This window comes from Rhinopithecus roxellana, chromosome 20 (genome assembly GCF_007565055.1).
Source record: "Rhinopithecus roxellana isolate Shanxi Qingling chromosome 20, ASM756505v1, whole genome shotgun sequence".
NCBI lineage: Eukaryota > Metazoa > Chordata > Mammalia > Primates > Cercopithecidae > Rhinopithecus > Rhinopithecus roxellana.
Window position 1 is genome coordinate 23,669,401 of NC_044568.1, and position 24,260 is coordinate 23,693,660.

Sequence of the window (24,260 nt, forward strand, 5' to 3'; positions counted from 1 at the left end):
TCTGGAAGGACAAATGACTTGTTCCAGAACACACAGCAGGTAAACGGCAGAAGGGGATTTGAACTCAGGTCTTCAGATCCTCTAGACCCAGAGCCCAAGCCAGTCCAGAACATCTCTGTGCTTTCTGGAACTTAAAAGAGGCAGAGGCCTCACATGGCCCCCTGCGTGCCCCCCCTATCCCCCTGCTGGCCAATGTTTCACAAGAGTACTGGGTACCTACTAGGGGCCAGGCCAGTCACTACCCCTCCTGAACCATGGCCTTTTCCCCTTTGTCCTCTGAAACGAACTGTGGAAATGTCTCTCACACACATAGGTTTTCTACAAATGCTTTTTGCACCATTTTGTTTATTTACACACCATCTTCTTCCAAAAATGCATACATAGTATAATGTTTTCTTTAACAAGTGAGTAAACAGAGGCAAAGGAAACATACATTCACCTCCACTTTTTTTTTAATCAGGGAGTGAGTCAAGCAATAGTTTAAAATAAACAAAAAGAGTAAAAACTGTTTTTGGAAGAAATGAAACTATTTTTGTTACTAAGCCTGGAAAGAAAGTTCTCCCATAGACTGAATAAATATTAGTTCCTTCCCCTTTGCCCCTTCTGCCTGGAAACCCAAAGTCCTCCTCCATCTTCAAGCTGGAAGCCTAACTCTCTTGCCTCGGCTGGGCAAATGCATAAAGATAAGACACTCTTTTTAGAAAATTAAAGTATAACATACACACATTAAAATGCACAGAAGTGTACTGTTCTGTCAGTTTTCACAAATAAAATGCACCTGTGTACCTCGCACCCAGATCAAGAAACAGCATTACCAGCAAGTCCCCGACTCCCAGCCACTACCTTGCCCCAAAGGTAAATACTGCTTGGACTCCAATACCATGGATCTGCTTTTTCTGCTTTGGAACTTTATATAAATGGAATCATACAGCATGTGGCTTCTTTAGCTCAACTCTGTGTTTGTAAGTCATTCGTATGTTTGCTTGTAGTTGTAATATGTTCACTTTCATTGCTGTGGAATGTTCTCGTCCTGTGACTGTACCACAATTTACTCTCCTGTAGACGTTCAGGTTCATTCATTCTTGGTCAAGAAAATAAAGATGATCACAGGTTGCACGTGGGTATTTTTAATCTGCATTAACTCTTGTTAATAATTCATGTAAGTGCTTGAGTTCAGGAGATGCCAACATTATTTTTCTAAACTTTTAAATTAGACCCAAATGCAACATCCAAAAACTGTCAGTCTGGGAACTGACATTATTTTGAAGACTGAAATCTATTTTTGTAACCAAAGATGTCTTAGTCCTGTGGCCAGGGGAGCAACAAGCAAATAGAAAAGGCATAAGAAATGTTTTTCCTTTGCTCTTGTACAAATAGACATTCAACTTGTGTAGGCAACATTTATTGAGACGTTATTTTGTGTCAGGAACTGTACTAAACACTTTGCATGTATTATTACATTCAATCCTGACAACAACCCTCTGAAATAGCTTTACTTGAATTACTCTCAATTTTCAAGCTCTGTCTGTGTCATCCCATCTTTCTCATCCTCAAGACTTACTGTGGGATCCAGTATAACCAGGCACTCAATAAATGCTTATTAAATAGAGCAATGAATGAATAACAGCAGCTACCATTTATGGAACCCTTAGTATATACAAGGCACTGTGCCAAATGCTTACATCCGTTATCCAATTTAATCTTACCAACAAACCTGTGAGGACATAGGGAACACCTTCCGGGTTTTTGTCAGGCTCATGAGTCCCACCTTTTCTGAGAACGATGAATGCACATGTCCACAAGCTGCCATATTTGTGCTACCTGATCCCATCCTTTGGTCACAGTTAATTGGACCAGGGGTGCAGTTCCACCAATTAGATTATTTCTTGGAATTTGGACTTGTGGTTAAAAGATGGCCAGTTAGTCCTGCCTGTGACTAGAATTGAGGAACTGTAAACTCATTCTCAAGCTGCAGTGAAGGCTTTTTTTTTTTTTTTTTTTAACAAAATAATGGAAAAAGAAGGTCTGCAGGGAGAAAAAAAAATTAAGTGATTAAGCAGAGGGGCACAGAGACAACAGGCAGAGTCTTTCCTAGGTTCCTGTCTGTTTCTCTGGTTCTCACTCCAAGGCCTCCGAAAGCCCAGACTTGAGTTCTAGTAAATTCTCCAGGTTTTGTTAAAATGGCCCAAGTTGGTTCCTACTAGTTACTACCAAAAAAATAAAAATCTAAGCTAGGGACAGTGGCTCACACCTATAATCCCAGCAACTTGGGAGGCTGAGGCAGGAGGATTGCTTGAGACAAGGAGTTCAAGACCAGCCTAGGCAGCATTGCAAGACCCTGTCTCTAAAAACTAAATAAATCTAAACGAAGATAAGTCAATGTTATTTTTCCCATTCCACACATGACAAAATGGAGGCTCTGAAGAAGTAAAGTGACTTGCCCAAGGTCACACATTCAGTGTGGCAAAGACTTGAGCCCAAGCCCACCCAAGTCTCTGCAGCCTGAGCAGCCTCCCCTTCCACACACCAGTGTTCCTTGGTACATCTGTCCAAGCCAATGGGACATCTGTCTTCCGCCCGCCGCCCCCGCTAGTTTTTTTGAGGGCTGGGGTCATGTCTGACTCGCTGTAGCAGCTCCACCTAGGCTATACACCATCAGGTGTCACTTGCAAATCACCAGGGTGGAGATTTCACAGGGTTAGAAGAAACATCATGGCATGACTGATGGGAAATTAATGGGTTTTGGTGGCTGCAAATTGTAGAGGCAGAAAAGTGGAGCATGGAACTGAGAGACTCTGTGGTGACCTTGACAGAGAAGCCAGTGAGAAATTGATTAAAGTTGGTGGCAACGGACTTTGGATCCTAGATCAGAAGAGGGACAACCATAGATTAAAGCCCTTCGTGGCAGTACTGTACGTCACTGAAAATAGAGAGCCCCAGAACCTTCCTCATGCCCACAATCTCAGCCCAGCTGACCTGACTTCGGCCTTGGCAAAGGAAGTGGTTTTGGGTCCAGGCCAAATGTGGGGGCCTGGGCTGACCCCAGAGGCTGGACTCAGAGAATCCTAAGTCCTCACTCTTCAGAGCCTGGACCATTTGATCCCCGCTGCCTCCACATACCCCAACTTATCTTCCATGCAGCAGAGAGATCTTTCTAGAACAACCTGACCATGCCACCCCTCTTAAAGCCCTTATATGGCTCCCAAGGCCTTCACCCTGTCATTCAACGCCTTTTACGACCTGCCTTTCCTGTCTTTCCTCATAACACACCATTCATTCACACTCAACTTTGCTCCCAATGCTCCGAGTTACCTGTGTCCCTGGAATCATCTTGGTCCCTCGACACCTATTCCATCATTGTACACATAAGCTATTCCGTCTCCTGGAACATTTCACTCACTGCATCCCATTCATCTGATGAAATCTTGATTGAACTTTAACCTCAACTCAAGAAACACACCCTCAAAGAAACCTTTTCTGACCTCCACAGATTGGGTTAAATGTTCTTTCTTTGAGCACACATCTGGCACAAAAAATATATTGTTCTGGGATCATTTGTTTATATATCTGCTTCTTTTAACACATTGTCAGCTCCTAGAGGGCAGGGACCTTGTTTTCCATATCCTTTATTTTCCATCAGTTCACGGCAGAGTTCTTAGCCTGTAGTGACCATCAGTAAGTATGCATGGGACATATGGGTGGATAGATGCAAATAGGGTAAGTTTATGGGTGATGGGAGTTTGAATGGATAGATGAGGAGTGAGGGGATGGGAGGAAGAATAAATGCATGTGTAGGAGGATGGGGAGGTGGTTAGAATAGAGGAAGGAAGGAATGAAGACAGGAAGGAAGGAAGGAAGGAAGGAAGGAAGGAAGGAAGGAAGGAAGGAAGGAAGGAAGGAAAGAAGGAAGGAAGGAAGGAAGGATTGAAAGATGGGAGGAGGCCTAGGTGGATAAGTGGGAGGACAGATGGGTGAATGGATAGATAAATGGATAGGTCATAGGAGGATGGAGAAAGGATAAGTGGACCCATAGGAGGATAGATGAGTGGATGGATAGGTGGGTGGATGGATGGATCAATCAGTTCTGCCTAGGCTTAGGGTTCAGTCCTTAGATTGTCTTTGTGACCTGGACTCCTCTCAGAGTTCTGCTGCCTGCCGAAGACTCCTGAAATTGAACATGTGTATAATCAAACTCATATTCTCCTTTCTCACATTTGATACCCTTCTAGTGTTCTGTTCTTTGGTGACTAGCAACACCACCCACCTGGCTGCATCAGGTTGGCCTAACTTGTTTGGGGCAGGTTTAGGTAGAAATCTGGGTTGTGCTCCTAATTAGCTATGTGTCCTTGAGCAAGTTACTTGAGTGCCATAAACGTCACTGCTGCATGTGAAATATAAAGAAAATATTACCCACCTCCTCAGGATGTTGGAAGGATGGAATTAAATGCTGCAGGTAGTGTGACTAACTCATTGTCAGGCCTCTCTAAGGAGATGCCAGGACTGGGCTGGGGGCAGGAAAGAAAGTTCTATACCCAGTCCCTGCTCAGCCCTCAACCACTTACCCTGAAATAAGCTCTACCCTGAATACAGAACTTCAAGAAGCCCCAGAAATAAGTTGACCCAGAAAGGTCCTTGGAGATAGGAGAGGAGAGGCTGCCTTCTATACTTCAGCTCCTGGAGACCTAGCCCAGGGTCCTAGAAGAGAGGCTTCCCTCCTAAGGGGAGACAGAAGGGGCAGCCTGGCTGTGTTAAACCGTTCTTACATTACTATAAAGGAATATATGAGACTGGGTAATTTGTAAGGGGCTAAAGCAAAGACATTTCAAAGAAGGAAGGATGGTAGGGAGGTACGAGCTGATCAGGCTCAAGAGACCCCTCCAACATCTCCATGCCATGGGCTCTGTTTGGGATGAATGACATCATGGATCCTGTTCTTTGCAAACAGAAAAGACGTTTCTTGGGATTCCCTGTGAGCAGCTGGGGTAACATGAAGCACACTCTAGGGCAAGCCCCAAAGCCCAGCACTTGAGGACTCTCTGGGCATCTCACTGTCCTGAGATCTCACTTCCTGATTTCCCTCAGACTCCTCCCTCCAGCATCCCTACCTATCCCTGGGCCAAGCAAACATTAAACACCACTGTGCCTCCCTGGTACCCAGTAGATGTCCCTTCTGCAAATCTGACCCTACACGGAAGAAAGCCTCAAAACTATGACATACCTAGAGACATAAAGAATAGTCATGGGCATGCACAAGCCTCCCCATGAAGATGTCTGTTGCAGTGTTGTGTAGAAGTATGAAAAATGGAAACAAACTAAATGCCCAGAAATAGGGGATTGCTTAAAAAAATATGTGCAATACAACCATCTGATCCCATGCTAGGTAGCCACTAGAAGTGTGACATAGGAGAGGAGATATCAGTCAGCTAGCTCACTCCATTTAAGGACACTTGTAGAGTTACACAAGTAAAAAGAAAGGAAAACAGGAAACCTCAATATTCACAATGATTGGTTTTTCTTTTCTTCTTTCTCCTTTTGGTGTTTTCCAAGTGCCCTACACTAATATATATTTGTGGATGGATACATAGACACACAGAGATTGGTAGACACGCTGTCATAAGCCAGCTCCCGGAAGCTATACCCAACACCACTGGAAAACAGTCCTGGGTTCCAGTCTGAGGAGCAAGCCAGATTTGCCAGGCCAGTGATGCACAAATAGGGGAGTGGAGGGGAATGACCTCTTTAGGGCTAGGACCCTCCGCAAGGACTCATTCAAAGTGTGCCACACACACTTACCCCCAGCCCCCTCACCCCCACCACAACACACACACACACACACACACACACACACACACACACACAGAGTCTTGCCAAAGGGGGCAGCTTACAGCTAAAACCATTCAACAACTAGAATATCCATCCTGGAACGGTCAGCTGGTGTCCTCAGAGAGATCAAGGTTATATCGTGGGCACAGCCCTGGCTTGGGAGTCATAAAGCCTCCAATCCTAGCTCTTTGACCCTAGCCTATCCCCTCCTTTCTCTGATCCTTCATTTGCTCATTCATAAAATAAATGCATGAGGTTGGACAAAGAGTCTCTCAGGTCTCCTTCTTCGGTTCTCTGACAATTGTTTCCCTTTATTCTAGCCTCATCCCTTACTCAGAGCTGATGCCCCCATGACAGCCCCAGTCTGCAGGAGGGGTGGGGTAAGCAGTGCAGGGAGCAGAGCTCAGAACGAACAGTTACCAGAGGAGGCTGGGAGATGTCCTCAGGCACCCAAGCCCTAGACCAAGAAGCTTCCCCTGCCTGGCCCCAGGGAAGCCCAAGACGTGATGACTGGCAGGACTGGGGTGGAGTGAGGTTTGTTTTCTCCGCTGGAGCCTGCTCTGCCCCATCCTCCCTGCAGGGCCAGTCCCTGGCCAACTTTCCCTTCCACACCATCCCCATGGCTTCACTGCTTCCCCAAGGTTTAGCATCAACATGTTCAGCCCTTTGTCACCATGCTTTATTTTTGAGAACCACTTTCCGGCCAGTGATAAGCCTTTGGGTTTTGAAACAAACCCAGCTTTTGACTCCCCTTGCCTCCTAAGCCCCATTTCCTCATCAACAGTAGTGGTTCAGAGAGTATCATCAACAACACAGTTCATCAATTCCTGGAGCAAATTCACTGAGTGCTCACTCTGTGCAGACCCCTGCAGCACTACCCAGACACTGCCCTCCTGGCGCTCCCAGGCAAGTGGCAGAGGTTAAATAACTAACTTCTCCATGCTGGTGAGCACCCCAACAGAGTAGGGGTGCAATCACTGGGAGCAATATCCTAATGAGGACATGGAGGTTCTGAGATATGGGCTCGGATTCATCCAAGGCCCCAAAGCAGGGTGGGGACAGAGCAGGTCCTGGAAGCCTGGAATCCCGGCCTGAGCCAGGCATCCCCTCGGGGCAGGCTTCCACCTGCCAGGGCTGAGCTCTATGCCCTGAGCTTTGGGCAGAGGGGAACGGGGGCACAGGGAGGGTGAGGGGATGAAGGAAACAGGCCTGCTGGTGGCTCCGAGGGAAGGTTTCCGCCAGGCCTAGCTGGCCTCCCAAAACTCACCTGCCAGCAGCCGCGAGCGGGAAGCCCTGCCAGGCTCGCCTGCCCCTTCCAGCGGCTCAGCCACGCTGGGTCCCCCTCTCCATCCCACCCTTTGCCCTTTGCCCGCGACAGGGGTCCCCTGCTCAAATGCCCAGTCTAGCCTTGGTCCAACCTGTCTGGCTGTCTTCCCTGACACCTCGTTTGTCTACCCTTCTCTGCACGTGTCAGTGGCTCCCCACTTGCGTCCGTGTGTCATTCCCTACACACGCCTGTGTGTCCTCTTCACACATCTGGCTGGAGCGCCGGCCTCCCGCATTTCCCGGCCTCCTCGCCACCCTGCCCCGCCTGCCGCTGTGTGGGTGTCGGGCTGGCTGTGCGCAGAGGGGCGCGGCTCGGCCCTCCCCCGCACCCGCGTCCCCCCATCTGAGTGACCCGGGCCGCGGCGCCGCGGTGCTGAGGCCCGGGAGCCGCGCCGCCGCCGAGGGAGGCCAGAGCCGGTGACGGTGGCGTGGGCGGCGGCGCGGGGACGACGGGCGGCCGGGCGGGGCTGCGGCAGGGCAGGGGCAGGGGCAGGGCCAGGGCCGGAGCCTGGGAAGCCGCCGCCGCCGCTGCCTTGGCCGGGGATCGCGGGCGGCGAGTCGGCCCGGCTCGCCGGGCCCCGCCTGGCCCGCCCCGCCCCGCCCCTGCGCGCCCAGCAGGCCGAGGCGTAGCGGCGCGCCCCCCGCGACGCCCGAGCCCGAGCCCGAGCGCAGTGGCCTCCGAGCGGGAACCGGACTGGGAGCCGGAGCCGGAGCGGGAACCGGAGCTGGAGCCGAAGCTGGAGCCGGCACTGCGGCGCACGGAGCGGAGCGCTGCAGCCAAGCCGAGTAAGGGGCGTGGGGCCGGGCAGCGCGGGGGAGGGGCGGGCGGGGGTCCCGGCCCCGTTCCCCCTAGCTCTGCGGCGGTACCGGCGAACGACACACCCGGGGGCGCGCTGAGCCTCGGTGCGCGGGGCGGGCGGATGCGCGGTCCGGAACGGAACCGCAGCGCGCTCGGAAGGGAATGGGATCCCCGGTCTCCCGCAGACCCTCGACCCTGGGCTGGCCACCGGGATCTGCGCGAGCCGAGGCTGACCCTCAGCGCGCCCTCGGACCGGGGAAGGGGAGGTATCCAGGGTTTCTGCCTGACTCGAGTCCCCGACGAGCATCCACCCCTTTTGAGGAACCCAAGACAGCCTCCCCAGCTCCTTGCCTTCGGTTTTGGGGACCCCTGAGCAACCCAACCGAGAAGGGAAAACTAGGGCGCACTCTTGGCCGGGGTGGGAGAGGAAAGGGATTGGGGCTTCGCGGAGTTTGGAGTTTGAACCCACCCCCACCCCTTTGAGCTAGGAAGTTTGTCGCCTGGGGTATGCCCCTGTCTCCGTGCCTCTGTCTCAGCACGGAGCGTGGGAGAGACAGCGCGCCCTCCGCACCTTCTTCCCCTTTGGGGCAGACTTTCTTGCGCTGTCAGAGGGACCCGAGGCTGAGTACGAGGCGACAGCTCAGGCTGGCTGCGCAGCGCTGAGTGGCACCGCCGCGGCTCCCCAGGGGCAGGGCCCACCCCACCCCACCCCCGGCTGACTCGCGTTGCCCTTCCTCTCTCCCCATCGGGTTCCGCGGTCTGGAGGCTGGAGAGCGTGAGGACCAGGGGCTACCCTCTCCATCTGGGGCGGGTGCCGGCGTGGGTGGCCGGGCGCAGGCTGGGAAAGGGAGGGCACAAGTAACTGGTGCGAGAGGCAGGGGTTCAGGGATCCTTAGTCTTGAGCCATGATTTCCGATGGGCAGCTGCTGAGAGCATGCCGCTCTGGATTCACTCCTCAAACATCATAACTGCTCTCCTGGAAAGAGAGACTTCACCACCCTGTGCCTCAGTTTCCTCATCTGAAAGTAAGCAGGAGTCTGTTGTGAGCGGGATGTTTAAGGACTTTGGAACCAGAGGTGGGCTTGGCTGACTTCCTGGCTGCACAACCTTAAGCAAGACAGGAACCTCTCTAAGCCTCAGTTTCCCCATCTGGAACATGGGGAAGGTGAATTGGGAGCATTAAATGAGATGATGCTGGTGGGGCTATGTAGCTTGGTGTCTGGCACGCAGCCTGTGGTCAATTGTGGTGGGCTACAGGTGTCATGAGGTGTCCAGCACCAGTAGATACTGAGATTGAGTGCCTCTGAATCTGAAGTGGTGCTTGCAGCCCCCTCCAAGGAGGCCTTTGAATTCCCCAAGTTGTTGACATTTAATTGCAAAGCAAAACTTGCTCCTTAGGGCCCACCCTTTCTCAGACACTCCCTCCTCCAAGTTTCTCTTCCCCCCATCTGTCTCCAGGGTGAAAAGGCTCCATCTGACTGTAAGGTGCACCCTTTTCCTCCTTGCCGTTGGCTGGTGTCTGCTGCCCCAGAGAGGGGCACCCGCCCGTTGCTTGAGTTCTGTACAAGCGAATTTACACACCTCCCTCCACTCCCAGGTGGAGGATTGCTTTCCCTGAGGAGCCATCAGGCTGTTGGGTGGCTTGGACACACCAATAGTGACGGTTCAGACAGGCAGCAAGAAGCACCAGGGAGACAGCCTACAGGTCTGAGGGTCCCAGCCTTGATTCCTCGAAGACTGTGATGTATTCATCCAGGCGACTGGGCCATGAGGCACCAGAAATGAAGGATGTCGGGGATGAAATGGAGCCAGTGACTGACTCCATCTGAGGTTCAAACTTCAGAGCGGGGTGTCCCCAGGAAGGGATTTGCTCCAGTCTGTGTGGCTGGGACCTTAGACCCAGAGCAGAGCAGGGCATAGGCCCAGGGAATAGGGGAGGATGCTGGGATCCTGGAAGTGGCAAGGAGTGGTTAGGCAGGCAGGAGTGTTGGGAAGAAAGCAGTGGTCCAGTTCACACCCATGTCGGTCCCTGGCCACCTGTGGCCCAGCTGCCCAGAACAAGGATGAGGAAGGAATCTCAGATGAGGAAACATGTCCACATGGTGCCAGGGGACACCTGGTGAGATGGGCAGGATGAGCTGCCACCTGGGGACTCCTACACGGAATCCCCCCTCTCCCCTCTTTTTCCTCTGTAGCTTCCCCCTCCCCTTCCCCATTCACCCACTAGGGGTCACATCGCTGCCTCTTCCAAAATCTTCACTCCTCATCTTCCCAAAGGAGTTAATCAGGAACTAATTAAGCTTGAGTCTCCTGCTTCGCTCAGGATTTGGAACACAGCCAGTGGGGAATGTGACGGGGATGCAGGCATTACTGTCAGACTTCAGGAATAATCAGCCAGACACCCTCAGAGGACCATTGCCTGAAACCTTTGTCCTGGAAGTACTGAGGATAGGGTGAGGGGTATCTGCTGTCAGCCTCCTAAAGGGAGAGACTGAGGCCAGGAGGGCTTCTGCAGTCCCTTAGCAAGCAGGCACAAACAAGAGTCACAGCTGAGAGCAGTTTTTTGGAGCTGGACCGCCTGGGTTTATAGCATGTGGTTCTGGGCAGGTGACTTATTTTTCAAAGCCTCAGTTCCCTCTTGAAAATGGGAATAAACATTACACACCTCCCAGAATAGTGTGAGGATGAAGAAATCATATACAGACAGCACATAGCCATGTCCAGTGGACCTCTGACAGTGGTCCGCGGTGTCAACATTGTGAACATGCGTCACGCACACACTATTTCCTAAACATAACGCATTTTCTCTTTGAATTCTAATAACCAGCTCTCTGATTTAGGAACTATACTTGTCCTCATTTTATTGATGAGAACACCGAGGCTTAAAAAGTTTAAGGACTGACCGGGCATGGTGGCTCGAGCCTGTAATCCCAGCACTTTGGGAGGCCGAGACGGGTAGATCACGAGGTCAGGAGATCGAGACCATCCTGGCTAGCACGGTGAAACCCCGTCTCTACTAAAAAAATACAAAGAAACTAGCCGGGCGAGGTGGTGGGCGTCTGTAGTCCCAGCTACTCCGGGAGGCTGAGGCAGGAGAATGCCATGAACCCGGGAGGCGGAGCTTGCAGTGAGCCAAGATGGCGCCACTGCACTCCAGCCTGGGCGACAGAGCGAGACTCCATCTCAAAAAAAAAAAAAAAAAGTTTAAGGACCATCTAACTCTGACAAGTATAGAATACTTAAAACATCACTATGACTCATCCTAATTGTACGAGTTTGTAAAACTGATAATTACCACATTGTAATTTAAATGACATGTAATCAGTTATTAGAATGATTCTTTCATTTACATCTTCAATCATTTTATGTCTGAGAACTGAAAAAGAGTATATTAATTGTCCACAGGCTATAGAATTTTTAGACACCTTCATATTTTGTTTTCCTGTTTGAACAGTAATCAAACTGATTTAAAAGAGCAGCTCCCTGTTCATTACCTGTCCTCCTTCTCTCCATTTTTCTCCAGAGCATTTATTACCCCCAACATCTATATATCTTATTTATTTGTTTATTGTATGCCCACACCAATATAATGTGAGCCCTGCAAGAACAAGGACTTTTGACTGTTTTATTCACCTCAGAGCCTAGACTAGTACCCAGCACTTATTGTGCCTTCCAAAATTAAAAAGTGTTTTACAAACATATGGTCTATTATTGTTATTATTTTTGCCAAGTGTATAGATTGATTGAAAATAAAACATTAAGTTAATAGCAGAAACCATTCCCTCAAATATTTGGCAAATAGAACTTGCTCGAGTGCCAGGGATAATTTGATAAAGGTTAAAAGCAGTGGATATCATTTTTCTAATATTATAATAAAGTTTATCAGTGAGTTCAATGACAAGTAAATTAAATGTTTTTAAATTACAAATGACATGTTCAAAGGCAATTAGATTAGCCTTAAAATTTTTCATTGAGAATACCCCAGCACGGTGGCACATGCCTGTAGTCTCAGCTGCTCCAGAGGCTGAGGCAGGATCTCTTGAGCCCAAGAGTTCAAGACCAGCCTAGGCAACCCTGGCTCTTTACAACAAACAACAAAAACCCCACCATTTCTAATGAATTAACGATCACTGACTTGTTCACTTAATTGTTTTTCATTTTGTTAGCACAAAATTTTTTTTGAGTCTTCATTTTAATGATTTTTCAGATTATTAAAAGTTGTACATGTTCATTGTAAGAAATAAATTGTAAAATCATTAAAAATGTAAAAAGCATAAAAATCCTCCTTAATCCCACCATTGCCCAGAGAGCACAATGACTGTGAACACGTTAGTGTTCTTTCTATCTGTGTTCTGTCCTTTCTAATCTTTTGCTATGTATTAATATATTCCCTAGTTTGTTTTTTTTTTCTTTTACAAAATAAGGATCATGGTGTATGCACAATTCCACAACCTGTTGTGTGTGTGTTTTAAAAAATAACAGGGATTTTCCCCCCTTTAACATTATACTGAAAGTCTTTTTTACTTTTTTTTTTCTTTTTTCCCCCAGAAAGTCATCTTTAGACTGGACTGAAAGTCTTTATGTTATTAATTTGTTTGTTTGCTTGCTTGCTTGTTTGAGACAGAGCTTCACTCTGTCCCAGGCTGGAGTGCAGTGGCACGATTTCGGCTCACTGCAACCTCCGCCTCCTGGGTTTAAGCGATTCTCCTGCCTCAGTCTCCCAAGTAGCTGGGATTACAGGCTCGCACCACCATGCCCAGCTAATTTCTGTATATTTTGTAGAGATGAGGTTTCACCATGTTGGCCAGGCTGATCTCAAACTCCTGACAAGTGATCCACCTGACTCAGCCTCCCAAAGTGCTGGGATTACACGTGTGAGCCACCGCACCCAGCCAAGCATTTCTTAGAAACATGATTTCACAGCCATAGAATATTTCATTGTAAGTGTGTGCCATGGTTTGCTCAGCCTATCCTCCCTCGTTTGGCTTTCCTCCCATGCTTCACTGCTACAAATAATGCTTGTCTGTGTCTCTGTTTGTATTTTCTGAGCCCTGAATCAGGCTTCTCTATACACTTGGTCAGGACCTATTTACTACTCGCAGATGAACTGGTTTACGCAGTTAGACAGTAAATCAAGCCTTCTAAGTTTGGGCCATGATGGTGGAGAAGAGGCTGGCAGTTGATTCTGTAGAGGGCTACTCCAGGTCCATTAAGGTAACATGGAGACCCAGTAATCTCCAGACATACCCTGGCCACCACCAGTAGAGCACACATGTGGCCAGATGTTGCATGGAGACAGAGGCATCCTTGCAGCTGGGCATAGTGGCTCACACCTGTAGTCCCAGAACTTTGGGAGGCCGAAGTGGGTGGATCACCTGAGGTTGGGAGTTCATGACCAGCCTGACCAACATGGTAAAACCCCCGTCTCTACTAAAAATACAAAAATTAGCAGAGGGTGGTGGTGCACGCCTGTAATCCCAGATACTCAGGCGGCTGAGGCACAATAATCGCTTGAACCCAGGAGGCAGCGGTTGCAGTGAGCCAAGATCACACCACTGCACTCCAGCCTGGGCAACAGAGTAAGACTTTATCTGAAAAAACAAACAAACAAACAAAGAAGGCCTCCTTACTTTGAAGGCTATCAAACACCTGGATCCCTTTTCTAGTATAAAGACCAAGTTACCTATTTGCAAACCTCAGTGCCTCCTGCCCACCTCTTTGCCACTGGCCTCTTGTTACTTTTCTCCCCCACTCCTAAATTCATTGATTCCTTTATTCAATCATGTGACAAACATGAGGGTATCCACACTGGCCAAAGTATGTTCTCTGTTAGGGAAGTTACTAGCTGGGTCTCACCTCACATGAAGACCTTCCTGGGACAGGAGAAAGGTGTTGCCTGCTGCCTGAGGGTCCCCAACTGCAGCTCCACGAGTGAGCCCCTGCCTTGGTGAGGCAGATGCAGTCCTTTCAAGATTAGTGCAACTGACCAAAGTCCCTGGGATTTCTGACTTCCTTCTGGCTCTAGACAATCACATGCACACCCATAGATTCATGAAATCCCTGTGAGATGGCATCATGCATTCACTCAGCAAACAGTCATGGAGTACTTCCTATGTGCCAGGCACCATGCTGAGTGCCTGGGATACAGTGATTGTCTGAGCTGTCAAGACCCGGAGTCACCATCTCTCCCATCGCCGCCATCTGCTGGCCACCCAGGCAGACACAGGGAATCACCTTACACTCCTCCTTCTTCCTCAACCTCTCTATCAGATCCATCTGTCCCTAAAACCCACCAAGGGTGTTCCCGCCCAGGGTCCTTTGCCCTCTCTGCTACCTCTACCCAGAATTCTCTCTCCCCAAGTATCTGCCCACTTAGCTTGCTTCCTCCAGTCTTTGCTTACCTGTCACCCTCTCATTAAGGCTTTCTGCAGCCACTGTATCTAACCATCTAACAGTGCAATTCCCACCTGCACACACTGCCTCTGTTTTTCCTGTACCATTAGCTTGCAGACTCCACCCTTACCATTGCATCTCCAGTTCTAGTCAGAAAGGGACTGTCAAAGTGTGGCTCAGCAGTCTGTCCCCAGCACCTAAAACCTGCTGCACCAGGGACTTTCTTTCTTTCTTTCTTTCTTTCTTTCTTTCTTTCTTTCTTTCTTTCTTTCTTTCTTTCTTTCTTTTCTTTCTTTTCTTTCTTTTCTTTCTTTTCTTTCTTTTCTTTCTTTCTTTCTTTCTTTCTTTCTTTCTTTCTTTCTTATTTTTATTTGTTTTTAGATGGAGTCTCCCTCTGTTGCCTAGGCTGGAGTGCAGTAGTGCAATCTCGGCTCACTGCAACTCCACCTCCTGGGTTCAAGTGATTCTCCTGCCTCAGCTTCCTGAGTAGCTGGGACCACAGGCGCACACCACCACACTCAGCTAATTTTTTTTGTATTTTTAGTAGAGACGGGATTTCACTATGTTGGCCAGGCTGGTCTCGAACTCCTAACACCAAGTAATCCACCCTCTTTGGCCTCCCAAAGTGCTGGGATTACAGACGTGAGCCACTGCACTCAGCTGAGACTTTCAATAAACACTTGAACCAGTAGTGGCAGCCTCTGCCCCTCCTCTGCAGTCACCGTTGCCTTTGTTTAGGCCCCATCACCTCTGGCCACAGCCTCCCATGCTCCCCGCCTCCTGTTTCCCTCACCTGGCACCCCCTCCACCCTCCTAAAGAGAGAATAGCTGAGCAAGCTGATCTCCTGCTTCAAATCCTCCTACGAACCCTCTTGGGACAGGGGCTCACCACCTCATCAGGCCCCTTATTCTTCTGAGTTTCAGTGTTGTCATCTGTGAATTGGGGATTTGTTTTGAGGATCCAGTAAGCAGACAGCATGTGGCAGCAACTGAGCAGAGACTGTGTAAACAGGCTGCCATCCTATGGCCTCTTTCACAAGGCCAGCCCGCCCCGCAGCCCATCTCTGTCTGCCACCCATGGTGCAAGGCTGGCCACTCCTGGGGCCTTCCAGCTCTGTGAGCCTCTGCCACGAGGATCCTCTGACACTGGCGCATCAGCAGACCCAGGCTCTCTCCCCTTAGCCACACACTCCCCTGCCCAACTCTGAGTGTCACAGCAGAGCCCAGAGTGGAGATATTCCAGGAGTGGGGACATGAAGGGGAGTGGGAATGACGTGGACTTGCCACACACCATTCAGCCACTTCAAAGCCTGGAGTGCCACCCGCCCGCCCTCGAGTTCCCAGCCAGACAATCCAGTCGGAGATGAGTCACCAGCAGGAGCGAGCCTCCCATGCTGGGCTCAAAGAGAGGCAGGCAGGGGGAGAGGTGACCATGCTTGGCCCAGCAGCAGGGGTGGGCCTGCCCCCAACCCTGACCCTGACCCTGGCAAAGGAACCACAGTCCCAGCCCATCTGTGCCCCTCATGGCTGTCTCCTCACAGCAACTCCAGTCACATGCATGCAGGACACCAGGATGGGCACTTGCTCACCTGGACTCCCCACACCCAGCTCCTTTGTCTTGATGACCTGACAAAGCTCTACCCTAGCAAGAGGATCTGATGCCACCAGGGAGTGGTTTTCTTCTGGGTCCTCAGGCAGAAATCCTGGAGTGGGGGAAGGGAGAAGGAAACAGGCAGCCAGGTTGAAAATCCAGCTCCTATTTTAGGACCCCAAAAGCCCCTCCATGTGTTTTCCAAGGGTTTTGTGGGATACCATGTAGGTGCTTGGGAAATGAATCAATGGATGCAAGCCTGGGGTGCTAGGAGGTTGCAGCGGGAGCCTGTGTTTAAAGTGCTGAGGGCATTGCAGGAGGCGGGGAGTGACAGCCCAGGTTACTGTCAGCATCGTGGTCACCAAGGGTGACAAGATGCCTGGGAAGCATTTCAGTTCTTTGCATGGAGATCCTCCTCTTCAGCAAGCCAAGCACCTTTGAAAGGCAGCCTCCACCCCTCAGTCATGCATTTGCATCAGGCTGAGGTTGGCTTGCTCTAGTGTTTCCATGCACTTTTGAACTTCCCCTCAGTTCCCCGCCCTGAGCTAGTTTGCAGAGGCCACACTTACCCTCCACGCTCTCAAGGAGCTACTGGTCTAGAATAATTTAGATCCAGAGTTGTCCTGGAAGGACATCCAGCTGTCTCCAGCAGTGAAGGAGGACCTCACTGAAGGGGTGTCTTGGTCTGGGTGTTGACAGCTACATAGGAGTTTGCCAAGTGGAAGGAATGGCATGCCAGGGAGAGGAACAGCCCAGAAGCATGATCACCCCAATGTGTCTAGGAAGCAGCACCAGGACAGCCGGTCTCTAGGTGTGTGTCCCTGGCAGTAACTGAGAGGCACTGGCGGTGACAGAGTCTCTCCGCACACAGCTCTTCCTCCATCTCTTCTCTGTGACCTTGGATGGGTTATTTCCCTGAGCCTGTTCTCTCATCTGCACAATGGAAATGATGTCCCCCACCTCAAAGGTCTGTTGCAATACCATTGGTGACATTAGGCACATACAGGTGTTTGGTGAATGTGAGCCACAGCTGGAGGCCCCAGTGTCCAGAAGGCTTCCTCGTAGGGAAATACAGCCAAAGTGCACTGAGAAATAACTGAAATAACTGTTTTTTGTGGTTTTGTTTTTGTTTTTTGTTTTGTTTTGTTTGAGATGGAGTCTCACTCTGTCACCCAGGCTGGAGTGCAGTGGCCCCATCTCAGCTCACTGCAACCTCCACCTCCCGGGTTCAAGCGATTCTCCTGCCTCAGCCTCCCAAGTAGCTGGGACTACAGGTGCCCGCCACCATGCCCAGCTAATTTTTTGTATTTTTAGTAGAGACGGGTTTCACTGTGTTAGCCAGGATAGTCTCGATCTCCTGACATCGTGATCCACCCGCCTCTGCCTCCCAAAGTGCTGGGATTACAAGCGTGAGCCACCGTACCCAACCAAAATAACTGGTTTTTCTATTTAACATGAATCAGAGAACTGTCTTTGGAGAGTGTCTGCTCAAAAGTCTGATCCTTCAGTGCTAGTACCAACACTTCTTGGCAGTGTTTTGCCTCTCTGAGCCTTGGTGTCCTCACATTCTTCTTAGCCCCTCCCAAGCAGGGATGGCAAGCCTCAATTTGTTTTAGGGATGAGGGATATGTACCCCCTCATGACCCCTGCAGGGGCAAACTCTTTTCCCATTGGCTTTGGGGCTGCCAGCTTTGCCCTGCAAAAGCCCACAGGGCTTGGCACTCATGGCCTCTGCTCACCAATCCCCACAGGTGCAGTTTGGCTTCTGCAAGGCAAGTGACCACGCTCCCGGGAAATAAGAACTTTATCTCTCCCCTGTTCCTATAGATCTTCAGCAACATGGGAGAATGGGTTCCTTTTTTTTTTTTTTTTTTTTTTTTTGAGATGGAGTCTTGCTCCATCGCCCAGGCTGGAGTGCAGTGGCGTGATCTCGGCTCACTGCAAGCTCCGCCTCCCGGGTTCACGCCATTCTGCTGCCTCAGGCTCCCAAGTAGCTGGGTAGCTGGAACTTCAGATGCCTGCCACCATGCCTGGTTAATTTTTTGTATTTTTTTTTTTTCAGTAGAGATGGGGTTTCACTGTGTTAGCCAGGATGGTCTCCATCTCCTGACCTCGTAATCTGCCCACCTCGGCCTCCCAAATTGCTGGGATTATAGGCATGAGCCACCATGCCTGGCCCCTTTTTTTTTTAAGAGAGGGTCTCACTCTGTCACCCAAGCTGGAGTGCAGTGGTGTGAACATGGCCCACTGCAGCCTTGACCTCCTGGACTCAAGCATTCCTCCCATCACAGCCTCCCGAAATGCTGGGATTACAGGTGTGAGCCATTGCACCCAGCCATGAGTTACCTTTTTAAAATGTTTCCTCCATTGCAAATTGGAGTCAAAGTGACCTGGCATTCCCTCCCTGCTCTAGACATCCACATGTTCATTGAGTTCATACCGGGGAGCCGGGAGGGAGAGAACAAAGCATTTTCATTCTGTAGGCCTTTGTTTCTGAATCGGTCATTTAATATACAGGTGCCTTCTAAAGAATTGTGCTGCTGACAGTGTGGGCTCTGGAGTCAAACTGATCTGGACTCAAGTCTCAGCCTAGTTAGAAGCTATGTGGCCTTGGGCAAGCTGCATAACCACTCTGAGTCTCAACTTCCTTGTTCGTAAAATGAGGATGAAAAGAGCATCCTATTTATGTTGGGGCAATAATAATAATATGGCTTGGGCTAGGTGTCAACAAACACCCTTCCAAAGCCAGCTGTGAGAGCTTAAACTAGCCCCTCACCCTCTCCAGGTCTCAGTGTTCCCAGTCCTGAGAGTTCCAAGTGGCTCATGATGCCGTGGTCTGTTGAAGTTGTCCGAGGCAGTGGGGTCTCCCATTTTCATCATGAGACAGAAGAACTCCGGGATCCTAATTCCCACTCAAGGGTCCACCCAAGAGAGATATCTCCTCCCCACCACTCCCTGCTACTGGGACCCCAACACACACTTGCCCTACCCCTGTGTTCCTCTCCCCATTCTATAGCCCAGAGGTCCCCCAGGCCCTTGCCCAGACTGAGCACGTGCTCTCAAAGTCACCATCCTCTTCTGCAGAGGTTGACAGCTCAGGAGATGTGAGCGCCCAGCCTGTAGGGGCTATGGGTGTGGCAGGGGCACCCCAACACCTGCCTGTTTGTGTCTCTGCAGGTGAGTGGAGGGGCCTTTCCTGCGAGAAGTCAGAGCCGTGCCCGTGGGCAGGCTGGCTCCGCTGTTCTGCTCCAAGGATTACATGTCCTTCAAACGTCCCTGCCCCTGTAAGTTTCCTCCCCGCATCCTTCCACCACTTGGGGCCAGGCCAGGGCCGAGCTTGGAGTCGAGCTGCCGAGACCGGCTTGAGATGCTTGGCCAAAGAACTGCGGGGGTCCAACCAGAGGCTAATGTGGCATGCTGGGTGGGGAGAGGGCAACACGGAAGATCCCTGATGTCCGTGAGATGCTCCCTGAAAACTGAAAATCACACTTTGGCCCATTCTCCTGTATCAGCCTTTCCCAAAGTGTGGATCAGAGTTCCTCTGAGGGATGTTAATGGGATGACACACACCCACACACAAATAAAAGACTCCATGGCCAAGCAAGTGGGAAAAAATGCTGGGGGAGTCACGTTAAGAAAGTTTTGCTCCTGCAGGACTTTCCTGAGCTTTTAATATGGTGATATGTGGCCGGTGTGGTGGCTCATGCCTGCAATCCCAGCCCTTTGGGAAGCCGAGGTGGATGGATCACCTGAGGTCAGTAGTTCAAGACCAGCCTCGTCAATATGGTGAAACCCCGTCTCTACTAAAAATACAAACATTAGCTGGGCATGGTGGTGGATGCCTGTAGTCCCAGCTACTCAGGAAGCTGAGGCAGGAGAATGACGTGAAGCGTGAACCCGAGAGGTGGAGGTTGCAGTGAGCCGAGATCACAGCATTGCACTCCAGCCTGGGCGACAGAGCAAAACTCTGTCTCAAAAAATATATATATTAATAATATGGTGATGTGTGTTGTGAGGCTCCCATAGGTAAGAGAAAACCTGCTGCTCCTGTCAAACATTAACCACAAGGAATGTTTCATGGGATTGATGTTCCCCAGAACATACTTCTTGGGGTTTACTCTCCTAAGGAAACCCATCCCGAGCATTCCCCCCATGAAGTTCCTCATTTGCAGAAGCCGGTAGACGATCTTGCCCCTCGACAGTCTTCTTGTGGCTCCCTGAGGCCCCTGAGTCCAAGTGATGGGCTCAGTCAGGGGTACCCCTGATGTCCAAGACTGCAGCCCCCTTGACTTCTCCCCTAGTCTCCACCTGCTCGACTCATGCCACCACCCTTGCCCCAGGGTCCCTTTCATTTCTCCCATAGCAGCCACCTGCTTTCTTCCATGATGTTCCCTGAGCCCTCCCAAACCACCACCACTTGCTATAATTTGGGGAGACATGCATGATCGCCCCATCCCTTCTCTTTGATAAGTCAGGACTGTGAGTCTGTGAAATCAGGGACCCCAGCCTCAGAGGGGGACCCTCTCCCCTCTCCCATGCTCCCTCTGGGTAATGCCTTCCCCGCTCGCCAATGTCTGTTCCAATCTGTGCCATTGATTACATGGATCATGGGGTGGGGGGCCTGTCTTCCAAAAAGTCGAAGCCCTGATTGTTAAACCATTTGCATATCAAAGGACAGCTGCAGTGGGAGGTAGGGGACGCTGACATGTCCCACCTGGGTGAGATCATCACCAGGCATGCCAGGGGGATAAGCTGGCTGCAGGGTTCATTGTTCAAAGAGTGGTGTCCAGAGGGTGACGGAGCTCGGCCTGGCTGCTGTGGGTACCCAAGGAGGGTATAGGTTATTTCCAATAAGAGCTGATAAGATTATTTCTGATGGATAGTACAGGCTCAATACATTGTTGTTACTGTTGTCACTGTTGCTGTGGCATGATCAGGAAAGGAAAGCCCACGTCCCAGGCCAGGAGAGGAGGCTGCTATTCACGGCACCCCAGAGCCCAGGGACACCTGCCCTGCAGAGCGCTGGGATGGTCACATTCTTGCTCTCATCTTCTGACCAGGCAGGAGCAGCCTGGCATGGAGAAGCCTGGGAAAAGTCAAGGCTGGGGATGCTGGGTGCGGAGGGCTTTCCAGAACCTTTTGAGGTGAACCCCAGGCCATTGGAAGCTGGGTCCATCTCACTAACAGAGGCCATTCTGGCAGGGTAGCCCTCTGCGTATCCACCTCCTGAGGACTTCAGGGTGTTGTCACCGACATTCTAGGCCATTTAGAAGCGGCTCCTGCACATCTCTGAAATCCCCCCTTCCCCAAAGACCCAATACCTAGCATACAGTAAGCACTCAATAAATGTTTGTTGCGTGAATAAACACATAATTAAACACCCTGGAGGAGGAGCCAGAGGCTATTGGTCAGGGAGAAGCTGAAGACCCTGACTCTGCCGCCAGATCCTTCCTTGACTTTGACCCAGACACATCTCTGAGACAAAGGGGTCCACCAAGCCCAGCGGATTCCAGGAGTTCAGGGCTGCTGCGAGGCTCCATGGGGGCTCTGTCATCGTCTCTGCCAAATTCTTCTCACATTGTCCAGTCTGAACTTGTCCAAGAAGCACCCACTGTCCCTTTCCGGCACCCACAGTTGGCTTCAGTCTGGCTCCAGTCTGGCTTGTACACCCGCACCCCAACATCCCATCGACTTCCGTGTAGTTAAAGCCATTCCATGGTTTCCATTTCTCAGCTGCATCTGACCCTGTTGGGTACTTATTTATTTATTTATTTATTTATTTATTTATTTATTTATTTATTTGAGACGGAGTTTCACTCTGCCACCCAGGCTGGAGTGCAGTGTCATAATCTCGGCTCACTGCAGGCTCCGCCTCCAAGGTTCAAGCGATTCTCCTGACTCAGCCTCCCGAGTAGCTGGGACTACAGGCACCCACCACCACACCTGGCTAATTTTTTGTGTTTTTAATAGAGATAGGGTTTCACCATTTGACCAGGTTTGTCTCGAACTCCTGACCTCAGGTGATCTGCCTGCCTTGGCCTCCCAAAACACTGGGATTACAGGCATGAGCCACAGAGCCCGGCCCCTGTTGGGTGCTTCTGTTTGTGATGACTTCTCCTGCTTTGGGTTCCCTGACTCAGAGTCCTCCCCATGTCCTCCAGGCAGCTGCTCGGACCATCTGACCTTCCATTGGTGGTCTCCTTTGGCAGTGGTGGAGGAGCGGGGATTCTCCCTGCACCTGCCCTGGGATGCTGGGCCCCCAGGGTCCCAGTGCAGCCCCCGCCCTTCTCACTGTGCATGCCCCAGACCTTCTCATCCTCACTCTGCTTTCAGCTGCAGCCTCTAGGCCCGTAGCTTCTGACAGTCTCTCCCACCCTAGTTTCTTCCTGGGCTTTCAATTCCTTCCACCTGCTATCTGTCTGCCTTGGGCAGCCCCCACCCCTAAACTGAGATTCAACATGACCCAAACTAAACTCTTTGTCTTCCCCTGTAGGCCAGCTTTGCTTGATTTTGCTGTATTGGTTTAGGGCGCTCAAGTCAGAAATCTGGAAATGAACCTCAGTTCCCTTCCTATCATACATCCATCACTGCCAGCTGCCCAAGGACACCCTTGGGGTTCTGAATTGGCTCAACAGATCATCATTCTGACCTGGCCCCCATCTCAGCCCCCTCTTCAGATCCAATCTAGAAATTGCTCATTCATTAAGTCTCTTCTGCTTGTTCACTTGTTCGTGCCACCAGTGGACGGTGAATGTCCAGGAAGCAGGGGCCATGCCTGCTGGATTCCCGGTTCACCCGCAGCACCGTGCTCAGTGCCTGGCACATAGGAGGTGCTCAGTGTTTATTGAGCAACCGAACAAGCAAATGAGTCGAGATGAAGCAGATGCTTTGTGAGCAGCCTCCATGGCTCGCAGACTAGAGGCCCTCACACAGGTTATGGGAAGGATGCTGAACCCCGAGCACTCCAGACCCCCAAAAACAGACATAGGAACACTCAGGAAGGAAACCCAGAAATCCCAGGAGGGCACTCACATGGACACACACCCCTGTTTTTAACTCTTCATTCCAGATCTGGAGCTGTTGTGCATTTAGAAACATATAGAATTGCTTTAACTTCCTTAGCCCCAAAAATGAGCTTGCCAGGTACATGTGAAGGTACAGAAGCCCCCACAAAATGGAAAAGTTAGAGTAGGAGCCCCAGCCTGTTCCCATTTGGGCTTCTCCACCCCTCCTCCCTGCCAGCTTAGAAGAGTAGCCAGAAAAGTCTGCAGAAGGTAAAACAAGCCTAGACATTTCCCAAGCAAGACCCTGCCCCCAGGAGTCAGTGCATGTGAGGTCTGGAGAGAGTGAACAGCTATGCCCTCGGAGTGCAGGGTGGCAAGGTGAGTGGCACCAGCCCACCTGTAACCCAGGCCTGCCAGCTTCCATGGCTGCGGGCCCTGGGGGAGCAGGCTTGTCCATCAGCCCCTCAGGAGTCGGGCAGGTATTAATCAGCCAGGCTGGGGTGACCCCTCCTAGGTACTGCTCACACCCCAACTTCCCCACCCCTCAACACCATCTTACTTTCAGGCATTTCAGCTCATCCCTGCCCCTCACAAAGATAGTGCCAGCAGCTCTTATTAACCCCCTCCTTTCAATTTGGCAGATGAGAAGACCAAGGCAGAGGGAGGAGGCAAAAACAAGAAAGGGGGAGGCAGGCAAACCCTGATCCAGGACAGCCCAGAGGGGTTTTGGCCAAGTGGCTGCAAGAGGGAGGTCAGTTTCTCTGCCTGCAAATGCCAGGCCTGTGAGCCATTTCCCAGCCTTCAGAGGACCTGCCTCAAGCACTGAGTGAGTAGGAGAACAAGCCTGGCTCTTCAGGAAGGCTGGAGGTGGAGGAGCCTTCTCCATCAGGCCCCAGCTGGGAAAGGTGGCCCAGGACTCCCCCAGGATGCAGGCTCCAAGAACAGATGCTTCACAACCTCTTTCTGCCACCAGTTGATGGCAGTTCCGTGGAGCTCCCTGAGAGATGGGGCAGCCCGCCCCACTCTGGCCTTTGGGAACAGATCTGAGGAAGGAGGGGTTTGGGAGCCCCAGAAGAGACTGAGTCTGTAGCAAAGCAGGAAGAAGAAGGGTGGAAGGTAGCATCTGATCATCCACAGAGAAGTCAAGTGGGGCTTGTCTCTGCTGGGCTCATGGTGGCTGCCTGCAGGCTGGCAGGAATTGCAGCCAGGCAGGGCCTCTGGGTGGGCTTGGGTCTCCCTTAGAGATGGTGTGATATACAGTGTGTGGGTTCCAGTGCAAAACCTGGCCCTGCTTCTTATCAGCTGGAGCAAGCAGCCTAATTTC

The 24,260-nt window shown here is 50.9% G+C and overlaps 1 protein-coding gene across 1 annotated transcript in view; it reads left to right on the forward strand.

Moving 5' to 3' along the window:
• The first annotated feature begins 7,803 nt into the window (after positions 1 to 7,803).
• BEAN1 (brain expressed associated with NEDD4 1) overlaps positions 7,804 to 24,260 on the forward strand; it is a 69,288-nt gene continuing 52,831 nt past the window's right edge. Inside the window, exons 1-2 of the mRNA XM_010355190.2 lie at positions 7,804 to 7,935; positions 19,110 to 19,216. Of these exons, the coding sequence (XP_010353492.2) occupies positions 19,192 to 19,216 (25 nt within the window). The 5' untranslated portion in view covers positions 7,804 to 7,935; positions 19,110 to 19,191. The remainder of the gene's footprint in view (positions 7,936 to 19,109; positions 19,217 to 24,260) is intronic.